The sequence below is a fragment of the Festucalex cinctus genome, chromosome 3 (genome assembly GCF_051991245.1).
Source record: "Festucalex cinctus isolate MCC-2025b chromosome 3, RoL_Fcin_1.0, whole genome shotgun sequence".
NCBI lineage: Eukaryota > Metazoa > Chordata > Actinopteri > Syngnathiformes > Syngnathidae > Festucalex > Festucalex cinctus.
The window spans coordinates 29,708,735-29,722,884 of record NC_135413.1 but is presented as its reverse complement, the minus strand read 5'-3'; the positions used below and the strand labels follow the sequence as shown (position 1 = coordinate 29,722,884).

At 39.4% G+C, this 14,150-nt stretch overlaps 1 protein-coding gene across 2 annotated transcripts in view; it reads right to left on the bottom strand.

Moving 5' to 3' along the window:
- Positions 1-4,086: 4,086 nt before the first annotated feature.
- mon2 (MON2 homolog, regulator of endosome-to-Golgi trafficking) overlaps positions 4,087-14,150 on the bottom strand; it is a 39,008-nt gene continuing 28,944 nt past the window's right edge. Inside the window, exons 28-36 of one of the 2 annotated variants that reach the window (XM_077517434.1) lie at positions 13,906-14,049; positions 12,403-12,420; positions 10,228-10,356; positions 9,145-9,335; positions 6,883-6,943; positions 6,673-6,796; positions 5,842-6,049; positions 5,065-5,147; positions 4,087-4,706 (exon numbers count right to left, since the gene is read on the bottom strand). In XM_077517434.1, coding sequence (XP_077373560.1) covers positions 4,543-4,706; positions 5,065-5,147; positions 5,842-6,049; positions 6,673-6,796; positions 6,883-6,943; positions 9,145-9,335; positions 10,228-10,356; positions 12,403-12,420; positions 13,906-14,049 — 1,122 coding nt within the window. In that variant the 3' untranslated portion in view covers positions 4,087-4,542. The remainder of the gene's footprint in view (positions 4,707-5,064; positions 5,148-5,841; positions 6,050-6,672; positions 6,797-6,882; positions 6,944-9,144; positions 9,336-10,227; positions 10,357-12,402; positions 12,421-13,905; positions 14,050-14,150) is intronic. The other variant, XM_077517435.1, reaches the window with a different exon arrangement.

Genomic DNA, 14,150 nt, shown 5'->3' with positions numbered 1-14,150 from the left:
ACAGACGTATTCTCCAGAGTGAACTCACAAATACCGCGAGAATTCATCTTGCGAGAGCAAGGTTAGCATTCGGCTAGCAGACTTTCAAAAGACCGTTCTTGTGTTTTGGTTAAACAAATGCTAGTTTAGTTATAAAATAAACAGTATGGAGCATTTGGTCTTTCTCTCTTTAAAAAAAAAAAAATGTTCATATTATGCCAAATTGTTGTTTGGCGTGTGATGTTTGGTACTACCATAGCAAGTGCTTGTATTTTTTTTATTTATTTTTTTCAAGCTGCAGTCTGAGCTCACTCATATTTCAAGGTATCACTCAAATTGATACTTCTTCCCTGTTGTATACAAAGAAACCTAAAAAATGTAATAAATATAATTGAGATTTCCAAAAACACAAATATGTGAGGAGGGTGACTAAAGCATTCACACGAACAACCGCGACGACTCTTATCAGGCCGAATTTTGCGCACTCAACAGATGCCGGCAGACCCTCACGGCACATTCAGGAGTGTGAAACATTCCACACAAATCTTGTGGGAAGGTCAAACGCGCCATCCAGTCTCGGAGTGAGCGGCGTGCTCTCATCTGAGGGGGCGGGAAGATCTCATTATCCATTCAGCAGCCCGACCGGCCATATTAATGCGCCGTGAGCTTGCCAGATGCCGGCGGGCAGCGCATTCCAACTCACGACGACCTCCGCCGGTTGACCTCGAGTGAGGACGCGGCGGCCCGTGGGAGGGCCCGCCCGCCGTCATGTGCTTCGCCCAGGCGCTAACGCGGAGGCCGTCCAGATTTAGCATAATAATCTGATTATTACGCCAACAGCTGCGCGCATGCGCCGTCTCGTGGGATCGCTTGACTGCGAGTGAGGAATCACAAACTCGTTCCCTTCTCACTATTACGTTTAGTACAGTTTTTTTTTTAGTTTCCGATACAGTGGTGCCTTGATGTACGAGTTCAATTCATTCCGTGACCACGCTTGTAAATCAAAACACTTGCGCTCAACTCTTAAATCAATATGAACGGAAATGCCATAAATCAGGTCCAAACATCTCTCCACAAAACGCTCTACTGTTTTTAACAAACTAGCACTCTCTTTCGTATTGTACTTCATGGAAACGTAGTTACATCATGAAGCACATGGCACAGAATTAGTTTGTGCATCATGATTGGCACATTATGGCTCATTCTGGTGCGCACGGCTTGGCCACCAGGAGGCAGCATAATACAGTCATGTAGATGCAAATGAAGATGACTCACAACTACTGTTAGTGAATCATTTTTCATAGATAAGAAAACGCCTACGAGTGTTGTAACTGGTTATCTACATGTATTGCCCCCCCCAAATAATTGTACCTTAATTAACATCACCGCATTGTTTTCCATTATGTAAGCAATAAGCCTGTGGACTTGCACTAAAAGTTACACGGATGTTTTAAAAATATAATTTAAAGGTTTATATAGTAAACTTTAACTAAAAGATACATTAAACAGCTTGAAACTGCTTTTTTTTGAAGATATGTTCACTATGCCAAACTGTTGCTTGTGAGCTGTGCTGACCACAATACGTCGGCCATCTCAAACGTCGGCTGAACGATGACAGTAATAATGATACAGTAATGTTCATTACTGTACTTTAATATTGGTCATTATGGTGGACCTTAGAGATTAAAAAAATATTTATGAGGTAGTTACTAAAAATGTTACCTAGAAGATAACCCACACTCATATCACAAATACTGTGCAATTACAATTCCGACTTTACGTCACAAATCAAAATGGCGATCAACTCGGTGAAAGCTCTCAACTCACCAAAATATTCGATCGTTGTAATTTGATTCAATTTTGATTTTCAAAATGTGATGAAATGTTTACTATAAAAAAATTTGCCTGGTTTGTATGCAATATGGTGTTTTCACCTTGCCATGGCTTATTTGCATTGGGGAAATATCGGAAATGCCCGGATGTTTGGAATTGTCACGACTTGTATAGCTCATATAACTGGAGACGATTTATTTGTGTTTTAATACTTAGCCAAGAACGCCAATTCCCATTTCATATACAAAGCAAAACCAAATGACAAAAGTCACTCCAGCTGAGGAGATTCCATTCCGAACACACACACACCCTCTCCGCCGAGTGAGAGGCACAACGTGGATGAAAGGACACGACGCAGGTCCGTGAAGGCAGCAGATGTATTGTGGGATACCTTTGTGGGCAGCGGGAGCCACGTCACTCGTCTCCACATAGCAACAGCGCCGTTGACCTACATGCCTTCTGCCACGCCAGACACATTCTGGCGTGCTGCATAAATTACACACGCTCCACTCGACCACCTCCCTCCTTTCCAGACGTTACAGGCACATCTTTATAACACGAGCCACCATTTTAAGATCTGTCTTTTGAAAAAGCAAACACGGAAGTAGTCGTTTTTCCCACGGTCAGTGAACTACTTTATTTCTCATCAAACGTGATACAGCACGATTTCACACAAACATAAAAAAAAAAAGGCGAACAAAGTCATCGTTCAAATGAAACACTAACATGGCGCAGAACTAGCTTAGCAAGCTAGAAGTGGACATTTTAAATGTGTATTTACCTGGAAACGGCGTCAAAAGGCGGGAAACGAAACCGGGGAGGGGGGGGGGGCAGTCTTCTTTCCCCGGCGAGGAGCGCGAGGCTAGCAACTAGCAAGGCAGTAGCTTGCGCAGTCATCTCCATAGCGGGCACAGTCACAACCCAAACAACAGCACAAACTACTACCTCAGCCAGTACGCGGCCAACAGCAGGCGACCGGGGGGGATGGTGAAAAAACAAAACAAAAAACAAGAGCATAATAGTGGAGTGCGGGGGCGTCAAAACGTCGTCAAAAAGTGGACAAAAGGAACGAGGCAGGCTCCATTTTGTGCAAGCGCTCGTTCGTCTGTCCATCCGTCCATCCTTCCGCGGCGATGCTGTGCTGGTTGACTGTCGTCGTGTGTGTGATACTGCGTGATGTAGTCATGTAGCGCGCCTGTGGGGCTTTCGCGCTCGTGCGTGGACTTGAAATAAAAAAAAAAAAAAAAGAGCGAAGCCCCGCCCACGCAGAGCTGCTCACCCCGCCCCTCCCCGTCCACCTCGTATGACCCCACACTCGGGGTGCGCGCGCAATCTTGGATGGAGTGGGAAGATAGTTGGATGGATAAATAGACAGATGGGCCAATACATGATGGCTAAAATGATGGTTCAATACATAGATATGTTCCCTTATTGTGTTCAGAGAATCGTCTTACAGTCAGCTACTATGAACTGAGAGGACATTTATGTTTAGAAAAACATCAGGAGAAATACTGTAGGTATATGTATGCATCTATATAATGTAGAAAGAGTAATCATTGTGTGCTTATGTATTGTACAAGTACAAGTATAAGCTAGTTTGGTCGTTTGATTTTGGACTTAGCTTAGACCAGTCTCCGCCTTTTGGTCAAGATGTGGATTTTGTTTTTTTTTGACTGTAGATTAGATTTTTTTTTTAACCAAAACAGGGAGGTAGATGTATAGACGGCCAAACCGATGGGAAATGGATTAATAGTCAACGGATGGGTACATGGATGACTGATTAATAAGTAGACAGCTGGATGCATTGATAAATGGGTCAATGGATGATGGATAGAAAACAGATGGGGGGAGGGGATAAATGGAGATATGGATTAATGTATAGACTGAGGGACGCATAGAATGGCAGATGGGTATAGACAGCTGGCTGGCTAGACAGAGGATATTATAGCTGGATGGACAGATTGATGGATGGATAAATACGTTGGTCTATAATTAAATATAGGTTAAAAAGATGGATCCTGGTCACTGGGAACTTGTTGCCAGGCAGATTTCATCAGGCTCAGGCAGAACTGCCCCACTGGCCAATTAAAAAGTAGCAGTGGTAGGAACTAAGTCATTTAAGACAACTATAGAAACAACATTCGTCCCCATGATGACTGATTATAAATTATACAGTCATACTGTACTTTATTTATTGGTTTTAGGCACTAATCTTTAACAGTCCTTGCTAAAATAAAAATAAAAATAAAAAGGCAGAAAGAGAGAGCGGCACACTGATTTGTAGAACGGTCTCGTTTATTTTCAGTACGTACGTCCCTTCACAGATGGCTGGCGAAAGATGACATGGAATGTTGCAGCTCAGATTTGTTTCCTTGCATAAAATCGTCACTGTCGGGAAACAAACAAACAAAAAAAACAAAAAAAAAGTGTTCGTTTTCAGACCAACAAAGGCCGAATTTTCTCCCCCTCGTTTCCTCAGCGACCTCACGCCGTACATCGAGTGCGGTCTAGTCTTGTTTATGAGAATGAGGGGGGAGGAGGATACCGGGGACAGCCAATGAATGAGCAATCATCTGCTTTTGGCCTCTCAGGTCACTTGGGGTCACCTCATGTCACTGTGGGCGTGGCTTGAGTGGAGTATGTGTGTGTACTTATAAAGCACCTGGATCAAGAAGACACATTCAAGATTTCTTCATCATGGGGGGGAAAAAAAAAAAAAAAAAAAAAAAGTCAGGAGTCTCCATTGTGGACTCTGGAAATGGGGGGCTGCATGAAGTCCTTAAAGGGCCCCAGGGCCTCCTTGAGGGCCGAGCTCACCTCGGAGGACGAGCATGTGATGCACTCCACCAGAGTGGGGTACAAGGCGATCACCTGAGCCCACGTGTTGTCGTCAACTGTGGGGGGGAGAAAGAAAAAAAAAAAAAAAACACGTCAATTAATAGTGAAGGAAAGCAATCTGAGGAATCGTCCCCATAGGCATATATGAAAATGAGTTTCACTCAAAATGAAGGCCGACAAAAACATCTCCAAGGGCATCTCAAGAACACAATTTTGAAAAGTGTCTCAGATTAAATCTGCTGACGTGTTTAATTTAAAAAAAACAAAAACAAACAAAACAAATTTCCTGTTATTGACCTTGTTGGGAACAAACGAGTCATTTGGCAGTTTGTATTCTTGGACACACACAGATGTTGGCATTGACGACTCGGAGCTTTTCATATTATTATTTCATATTACTTCATATATACGCACCGTTTTCGGGCTGGGTCTTCTTCAGCGAGTCCATCAAAGTACTGATGGCCTTCAGGACAAAGATGATCTCCGTCACTTGTTGCCTGGGAAGAAAAACATGAAATAATTATTTTCATATCATGTCATATCATTTTTTAGTTTTAATTAAATCTCATGACTTCTATAGTGAACTCACGATTAATCACAAATTTTATATCGGTTCTAAATGTATAATAAAAAATGTTTTCTAAGTTTTCATAATCTTGTTAACATAAAAGTGGAAAAAACGTTAAACTAATAGATATATGGATGCATCTCTTAGTCATTGTTACTGCAATTTCATAATTCACAAAATTGAGTTAAAATTAAAAAGATGTACTGTACTGAGCCAAACAAGTGCGATATTAATTTGTGTCAAGATATATTTCTGCCACTAGATGGCAAAATTGCATTTGTAAGATGTTGACAGCTCAGTGTATTTTTCGTATTAAGAACTACATCATCTTTAACTCATTCAAACCCAAAAACATGTAAACACGTTTTTAATACTTTGTCCTTCGCTCCCAAAAACGTATTTACATTTTTTTTTTTTTTTTTTAATGAAGTAGCATACAGAAAGAGGCTTTGATGCAGCTTCTGACATTAAGAGGTGGCTGAAAGCAATTGTTTGGTAGTTATTACAAAACCAGCCAGCAGATGGCAGCAGAGTATAAGAGATCAGCCGGGACCATGTTGCAACAAGCTCTTTTTGCCAGTTTTCACCAGGAATGTTAATATTGATTGTTTGTAAGCGTGTACCTGGGCAGGGGGCAACGTCCGCTCAGGCGCTCGTCCTCGACGTAGCGCTGCAGGACGTCCTGGGAGCGTTTGAGGAGCACGGAGAGCGCCATGCGCGAGATGAAGCCCTCCTGCGGCGTGGACGCCTTGTTACTGAAGGAAAACTGCAGCAGCGTCTCGAAGCACACCTTGGAGAACTCCTCCCTCATGCGCACGTCGATCTCGGCTTCTAGGAAAAGGAAAACGTTCCAGAAGGGGGGAAATTGAATTGTCAAAAAGAGAAAAATACAAAACGTTTTATATTTGAAGGCCATATTAACTCATTCACTCCCAGCCTTTTTCACAGAAACAACCCCATTCGCTCCGAGCTGTTTGACTGGATTTTGACTGATTTTGCAAGGCCCACACAATATTGTGTTCTATTGCTATAAAAACATTGAACCTACCAAAAGAAAGACTCGAGTCTCTTCTTTCATCAGGAAAAAAAAAGAAGTATATTTTTATCTGTTTCCGTTTTGCAGCAATTAGCATTACAATATAGCTAAGTTTCATCATTATTCACAAATCGGTTTAAAACTGTGGGGAAAACAGCTTGTTGCAACATAGCCCTGGTTGATCTCTTATACTCTGCTGCCACCTGCTGGCCGTTTTTGTAATAATTACCATCACTTCAACCGTTCACTTCAGTTGAGAGGCTGCATTAAAGCCTTTTGTATGCGGTAGCATTTAAAATAAAAAAAAAGTATAAAAACGTATAAATACGTCTTTAAAATGGAACATATTTATACGTTTTTGCGAGCAAATGAGTTAATGAGCCTTAAAAATTGCTGTTCAAGTTGGGTCCCATCTCACCTGTGAACGAAGACGACTGCGAGTGGATGGAGCCTTTGTTGAGCATCGCCATGATCTGACCCACAAAGTCTTTGGGGATGAAATTGGCAAACGGTAAAATCTCCGTGCTGATCAGCTGGACCACCTAATCCGAGACCAGAACAACAGACGCCGTCACAAACAAAAAGACGGCGAGGTCTTCACATGTGAAATTTCTATTTATTGACCCACCTCCACATCAATGGCTTCGTTCTTCTGAAATTCCTGAATGGACAAGTTATCCGGAGGCGAGCTGTAAAGCGCATAACCAGCGTGATTAGTGCTGCTCTGAAAAACATTGGTGGACTCTAGTACAAAAAAAATAAAATAAAATTAAAAAAAAGGGAGAAGCAGATATGTATGAAGTCATCAATGAAGATCAATATTGTGTGTCAGAAGCCATTTTGAATTGATACAAGTAGGCTGTCTTGCTTCAAATGAAACTCTTCCATGGCGATGTCACAAAAACATTAGGCTTGGGAGGTGTTGGGAAGAAACTCATTCTGTCTGAGACTTTGTCAAAAAGAGCGTCAAGACACAGAAAGACCCACAGGAAGTGATGATTCTCTTGAAAATTCAATTAGCTCCGCCCCAAAAGTGTAATGCAGTTGTGCTGCAATATATATATTAATTTGCATTTATTTTTTTGGATATAATTTTTGAATGATAGATTTTTTATACCCATTTTTATTTTTAGTCATTTATTTATTTTTAATGTTGGCAGTTTTGGTCCTCCATATCTTTGTTCAATTACTAAGGCAATTAAGTGCTGAATGGTAGCGGACCAGTAGACGGAAACGTGGCTGCTTTCAGATGCCGGATCGCGCTGCAATGAACCACTTTACTTTGTTACAGTTGGCCCACGTATTTATTTAGTTTGGACGCTCGGCTGCCTTTACGAGACTCGTTTCATGTTTCACTGCAAGAGAGCATTGCTGGAATAAAGCCTCTCGGTGTACGCGTGCACTTTTGCTGCTGTTGCTGCAGGGCCCGAGTTGATGGTTTTGCTCTTTTATGCCCGTTTGTACGCTTAATCATTTTTGCAGACTTGCTAATTCGAAAGCCACATGTTATGAACATGAAATGGGTAATTTTATGGAAACTAAACGGTGTTAATGGTGTGCCTTCACCTCGGGTTGTGATCATGACAAAAAGGTGCTCAAATGTTAAGTTAATGCCACAAAATCGCATATTTTTTTTCAGTTAGGTAATTAAAAATTTGGGTAATTAAAAAATATATTTTTAAAATGAAAGTGCATCAATTTAAAATTTTGCACTAAAAATACTAGGGGTGTCAAAATGAGTGCGTTAATTTTGAGTTAGTTCTTTTAACGCCACTAATTTTTTAAAATGTAGTCGGGGAATTCCAGACAACGCAGCAGACACGTCCACGTCAAAATTTAGCTGTAATAAATTGAATAACAATGCATATATTTGTGTAGACTGAGGTAAAGTTGCATTTGACAGTTTTTAAAATGTGCATGATAGCTCTTCAAATGAAAAGAAAAATGCACTGAGCTGTCACCAATGTCTTATAAATGCAATTGTGCCATCTAGTGGCAGAAAAATTACCTCAACATAATATCACACTCATTTTTAACAGTATAGTACATATTTTTATTTAATTTTTATGAATTATAAAATTACTGAATCAATGACTGAAAGATGCAGCCTTATTTCTATTTATCTTTTTTTTTTCCACTTTTGCGTTAACTCATTCACTCCCAGCAGCCATTTTCACTGAAGCAAGCCCCTTAGCTCCCAGTTGTTTTACTGGATTTTGAATGGTTGCAAGGCCCACAGAAGATTGTGTTCTATTGCTATAAAAACATGGACCCTGCAAAAAGAAACATGAGATTCTCTTCTTTTATCAGGGGAAAAAAAAAAGTATATTTGTATCCGTTTCCATTTTGCATCAATTAACATTAGAATATAGCTAAGTTTTATCATTATTCACATTCCTGGTGAAAACTGACAAAAAGAGCTTGTTGCAACATGGCCCTGGCTGATCTCTTATACTCTGCTGCCAGCTGATGGCCATTTTTTTGTAATAACTACCATTGCTTTAAGCCACCTCTTCATGTCAGAAGCTGCATCAAAGCCTTTTCTGTATGCTATTGCATAAGAAAACAAAAAAAACAAAAATTTAGGAGGGAAGGACAGAGTATTTAAAAAAATGTTTTCGCGATTAAATGACTTATGAAAACTAAGGGGAAAAAAATATTGTAAATTTAGATATAAAATTTGCGATTAATCATTTGTTAACCATTGAAGTCATACAATTAATTACAATTAAAAATTTGAATCGCTCGACACCCCTAAAAAAAAAATAAAAAAAATACATGCTGTTTGTTGAAAATTGGGGAGAAAAAAAAACTGCAAATAAAATGTCTTCAAATCCCCATCTTGAGAGCACATGTATAAAAAAAAAAAAACATCTTTCACCACTGTTACCTTTTGGTAAAAAGAAAGTCTTCAAAGGCGTTGGCCAGCTCGGGCCACATGGTGTCAAACTTCCCCGAGGAGGAGTGCTGGCGGGCCACCGGTAGCCCGATGGACAGAACCTTCAGCAAGGAGGAGACGGCCAGCTTCCAAGTGCTCTCCGATGGACACGCGTACTTCAAACCGAGAGGCATTCGCAGCGTCTGGACGATGGGAGGAGACAGGAATGGATCATGGGATTGAGGCCATGTCGGCATTAATGTAAATACTTTAAAAAAAATATTTACGATGTGGAACTATCCCATTTAATTAAGGACACTCAATGGGGAACATGTGCGGCGATGAGTAGCTGAATATTCATTCATTCATTACAACTAAAAATGTATTTCTTGGCAGTCCTCTTTTCAGGGAGCAGCTGGCCGTGTTGTTATGGAGATAAACAGGGTGGGCGTGACATTTACATCCATCCACGGGGAACCTTTTTATTTATTTATTTATTTATTTTCCCTCGGCAAATTAACTCCTTTGGTTGGACGTTGCCTAGAAACAGTACTTAAAAGGTAGCGTAAAAAAGGCAGACCAGAAAGTAAAAAAAAAAAAAAAAAAAAAAGATACACATGGAACAGTTTATGAAGACGTATAGAAAAGATTTGCTGCTGTCAGTGGAAAGCGTCAAACATCTGCACATGAAATTACAATGTCTTGTTTATAACAGCCTTAGGAGAAACCCAACGCGGCAAGGCCAAAGTTGGCGTTCTGCTTATGTCGGCAGACGGAAAACACCTGCTTTCGACTTCACCGATGGAGAAATGACGATCGTTTAGCTCGACGGGAGCGCGCTGGCCAAACTGTTCACGACTCAGCAATATTCAGACAAAAAAAAAAAAAAAAAAATGCCTCCAGATGTGAGTATCCAAAACTTGTAGGTTCTTTGAGATACAAGCCACCCGCTTTGCCATTTTTTATTTTTTTTGACTCGCAAAAATTCTGCTCAAGTCCTCCAGTAATGAAGGCTATGCAAATCGTAGTAAACATAAAACAACAAATCCAATTCCGTATTGTCACCGCGTGTTTTTTTTGTTTTGAACAGCCCACCTTAATGATGCTCTGCAGGACCTTCTCGCTGATGACGGCCTTGTGGCATGCCGTTTTATGGTACAGCTCCACCAGCACTTCCAGGGAGCGCTCAGCAAAGGGCACGTAGTTTAAGGCAACCCACTCCGCCTGCAAGAAGGGATACAATTAAGTTTATTAAAAAAAAAAACAATAATAAAATAACAGCATTAAGCAAGCCATCTTAAAATGACAGCCACAATTCCTATTTAACATTCATAACATTAATAGGAATGTGAGTAGTTAAGACATTTTCTGGTGTGCTAAAAGTAATTATCACCGTACTTGTGTACAATTTAATGTGACGAGATCATAAGGCTCAGCTTTGACTGACACTGTTGGGGAGGTATCAGCTGAACACGGTTTATTATTTCGGACCACAATAATACAATTTGTGGCGACTGTGGTCGTATAATGCAACGCGCACAAACAATAATAAGCATAATTATCGAATGAATACCTCAATGGCACTGTCACTCAAAACCGAGCAGCGTATTTTTGGACTGTGCATGTGGAATTGTGAGCAAACAGTGTATAGTAGGTTGAGTCATGCGGCCATCATTTTCAGTTACTGATCCCACACAGAGAAAGCAAAGAAGAGCAGAAATAGTGAAAAATAAACATAAAAAAAATACATTAAAAAAAAACAAAACAAAAAAAGACTCTTGAACAGGTGTCCTTTTCATTTTAAAATGTAGTATTATTTAAATTGAACGTTTAAAAAATTTACTTGTTGGCATCTGCCTGAAGATATTTCACATTTGTTATTTTGTGAAAGAGATACTTTACTTATTTAGCCATTTTTGACAGTCAAACATTAATATTTTGCCTATAATAATAAATTTGATATTTTCATTATTTTTAATGTACAATTAGTACCTTTCAAAACACATTTTGCAACTTGCTGTCGACTGAAAAATGACATCACAAGGGCTCAGGTAACCAATCACAGCTCACCTGTTTTCTAGGTTTGGTCATGTGACATTCACAAGCTGAGCTGTGATTGGTTACCTGAGCCCTTGTGATGTCATTTCCAGTTGACTGCAGGTTGCAAAATGTGTTTTTAAAAGGTACCAATTATACGTGAAAAATAATGAAAGTATCAAATTAATTACAGACAAAATATTACTTTATAACTTTTTATTGCTATAATGGGCTAAATAAATTATCCCTTTAAAAATTATTTGGATGATTGAATGATTGAAATTTAACTCATTCAAACCCAAAAACGTGTAAAAACGTTTTTTAATGCTTGATCCTTGACGCCCAAAAACGTGTTTACATGTTTTGTTCTTTTTAATGCAAGAGCATACAGAAGGCTTTGGTGCAGCTTCTGACATGAAGAGGTGGCTTAAAGCTAGTTATTATGGTAGTTATAAAAAAAAAAAAACGGCCAGCAGGTGGCAGCAGAGTATCAGAGCTCATCCAGGGCCATGTTGCAACAAGCTCTTTTCCCCAGTGTTTTTAACAGGTTTGCAAATAATGCTGAAACTTAGCTATTTTCTAATACTAAATTCTGCAAAACGGTAACAAGATACAAAAATCCTTTTTTTTTTTCCCTGATGAAAGAAGAGACTCTAATCTTTCCTTTGGTAGGTTCCATGTTTCAATAGCAATGGAACACAATATTCTATGGGCCTTGCAAAATCAGTCAAAACTCAATAAATCAACCGGGAGCGACGGGGGTTGCTTCAGTGAAAATGGCTGCCAGTGAATTAGTTAATTACTAAAAATAATAATAATAATAATAAACTGAGATTTTTTTTTTTTTTTGGTCACGCAACATGACTCAGAAAAAAATCCAAACAATTCTAACATTTTTGTTGTCTGTAAATAAATGTATAGTCCACACAACACTTTTTCTACTAGTAAATAGAAATAAAAGCTTAAAATGAGCTCAAGCTCAATCAAGATACTGCGAGGCGAGCAAGGGGTGCCTTTTAAGAACCACACAAACACCAACAAAAAACACAAACATTGGGAGGAGATGACACGGCACAGGAAGTTCGTGGCAGGCAAAATGTGGAGTGAGCGAGACGCTCTCATGCAATGCGTTCGCTCGTTCCCGCCCACCCAGGAGAAGCTGCAATACACGAGCAAGTAGTACACGTACGGCAGCTTACAAATACTGTACAGGGAACGGATGATGGAACTCACCGGCGCAAAGAGCTGGATCTAAAACGGTTTATCCAGTCAGTGAGTAGTCCCAAGAAACAGAATGAGAAGAGATTGTAATTCAAAGTTCAAATTTGTTTGGCGTCTCAATGAGGTTAAAGTCATCCAGACAAGATTGATGGGGAAACATTCAGCCTGACCGGCGAGCGGACAATGTTGGATGAGAGCGATTTAGACCACCCGCAACATTAGTTTGGCTGGGGCAGGAAATTAACTTGAACCTCTTAATTTAAAGGCAGATCGAAACGAGTGTCAGATTGATTGAATTAGCGTTAGTACTGGAAATGTTTTTTTTTTTTTTTTTTGTGTGCGACTGTCTCAGCCTGCTAGTGTTAAGATGAAGATGAGAGAAAACACATGCTGGATTTTAAAACTGAAGTGGAACTTCAAAAGTTGAACATACAATGATGATAATTTTTTTTTTTTTTTTTTTTTTTTAATGACTGAAAATCAATCTGTTCTAGTGTCTGTCTGCAAAAAATAAATAAATAAATAAATAAAATAAATAAATAAATATTTTTTTTATATATATTATATATACAATATAATATAGACAATAGTCTTTAAAATAAAACACATTTTAAAAAGTAATTTTTCTACTTGCTGTCGACTGATGATGACATCACCTGTGCTGAGGAAGTAGGTAATGACCAATCGTAGCTGAGTTTACTGACCAAACCCAGAAAACAGGTGAGCCGTGATTGGCAGTTAACCTACTTCCTCAGCACAGGTGGATGTCGTCATCAGTCGACAGAAAGGAGAAAATTTACTTTTAATGAAGGTATTAATTGTACATGAAAAATAATGAAGTTATCAAATTCATTCTGGACAAAATATTAACTTTTCACTGCTGAAATTTGTTCAATGAGTCAAGTGTCCCTTTAGACATGAATGGCTGTTGAGGTGACAGTAAATTTACACTGTGAAAGAATCTGTACAACAGACTTCATTCTTCAGTGTTACTTTCCATGATAAAATATCAAATAGTTAAAAAAAAATGTAATAATACTAATAATAATAAATTAAATTTGGAAGGGCCTTTCAAGACCAACAAGGTTGCTGTACATGTACAACAGTTAAATTACACTTAAATCAAAATTAATAAAAAAAAATAAAATAAAATAAATGAATAAAAAAAAGAAAAAAAAAAGTGAGCAGTGTACTGACTTTTGCGGGCTACTATAGATACAAACATCTATCAATATGTCACACTTTTTGATGGATTGACTAATGTACAATTTAAGAGGTTCCACTGCACGGGCAGCAAGCGTAAGACTTGTATTCAAAATGATGCTCGCTCACGATCACTATGGATATATTTTTGTGCCTTCAAGCTGGGTTAGAGAAATGAGGAAGGGAATATGCTTCAAGATTGCAAATGATGTCAACAATATCTGATCAATCTTATGCCAGGTTAGGAGGATGCAAAAGAGGAAAAAAACAAAAGAAAAAACCAAAGCGGCACGGTTGTAGATGAAATGCTACCTGGTTGTATTTGGCATTGGCCACGTGTTTGGTTTCCATCCTGCCATACTGCGGCGGCTTGCAGGAGAACTCCACGAAGAGTAGCAGCTGTTCAAAGATGGCCGGGTACATGACCTGCAGGTTCTCTGGGCCCACACAGATGGCCTGCAGCGGGGAAGGAAGCAAGGCAGAAACAAACGCTGCTGACATCATCATCATCATCATCATCATCATCATCATTTAGCGAGGCCCACTCAGCCGTTTCC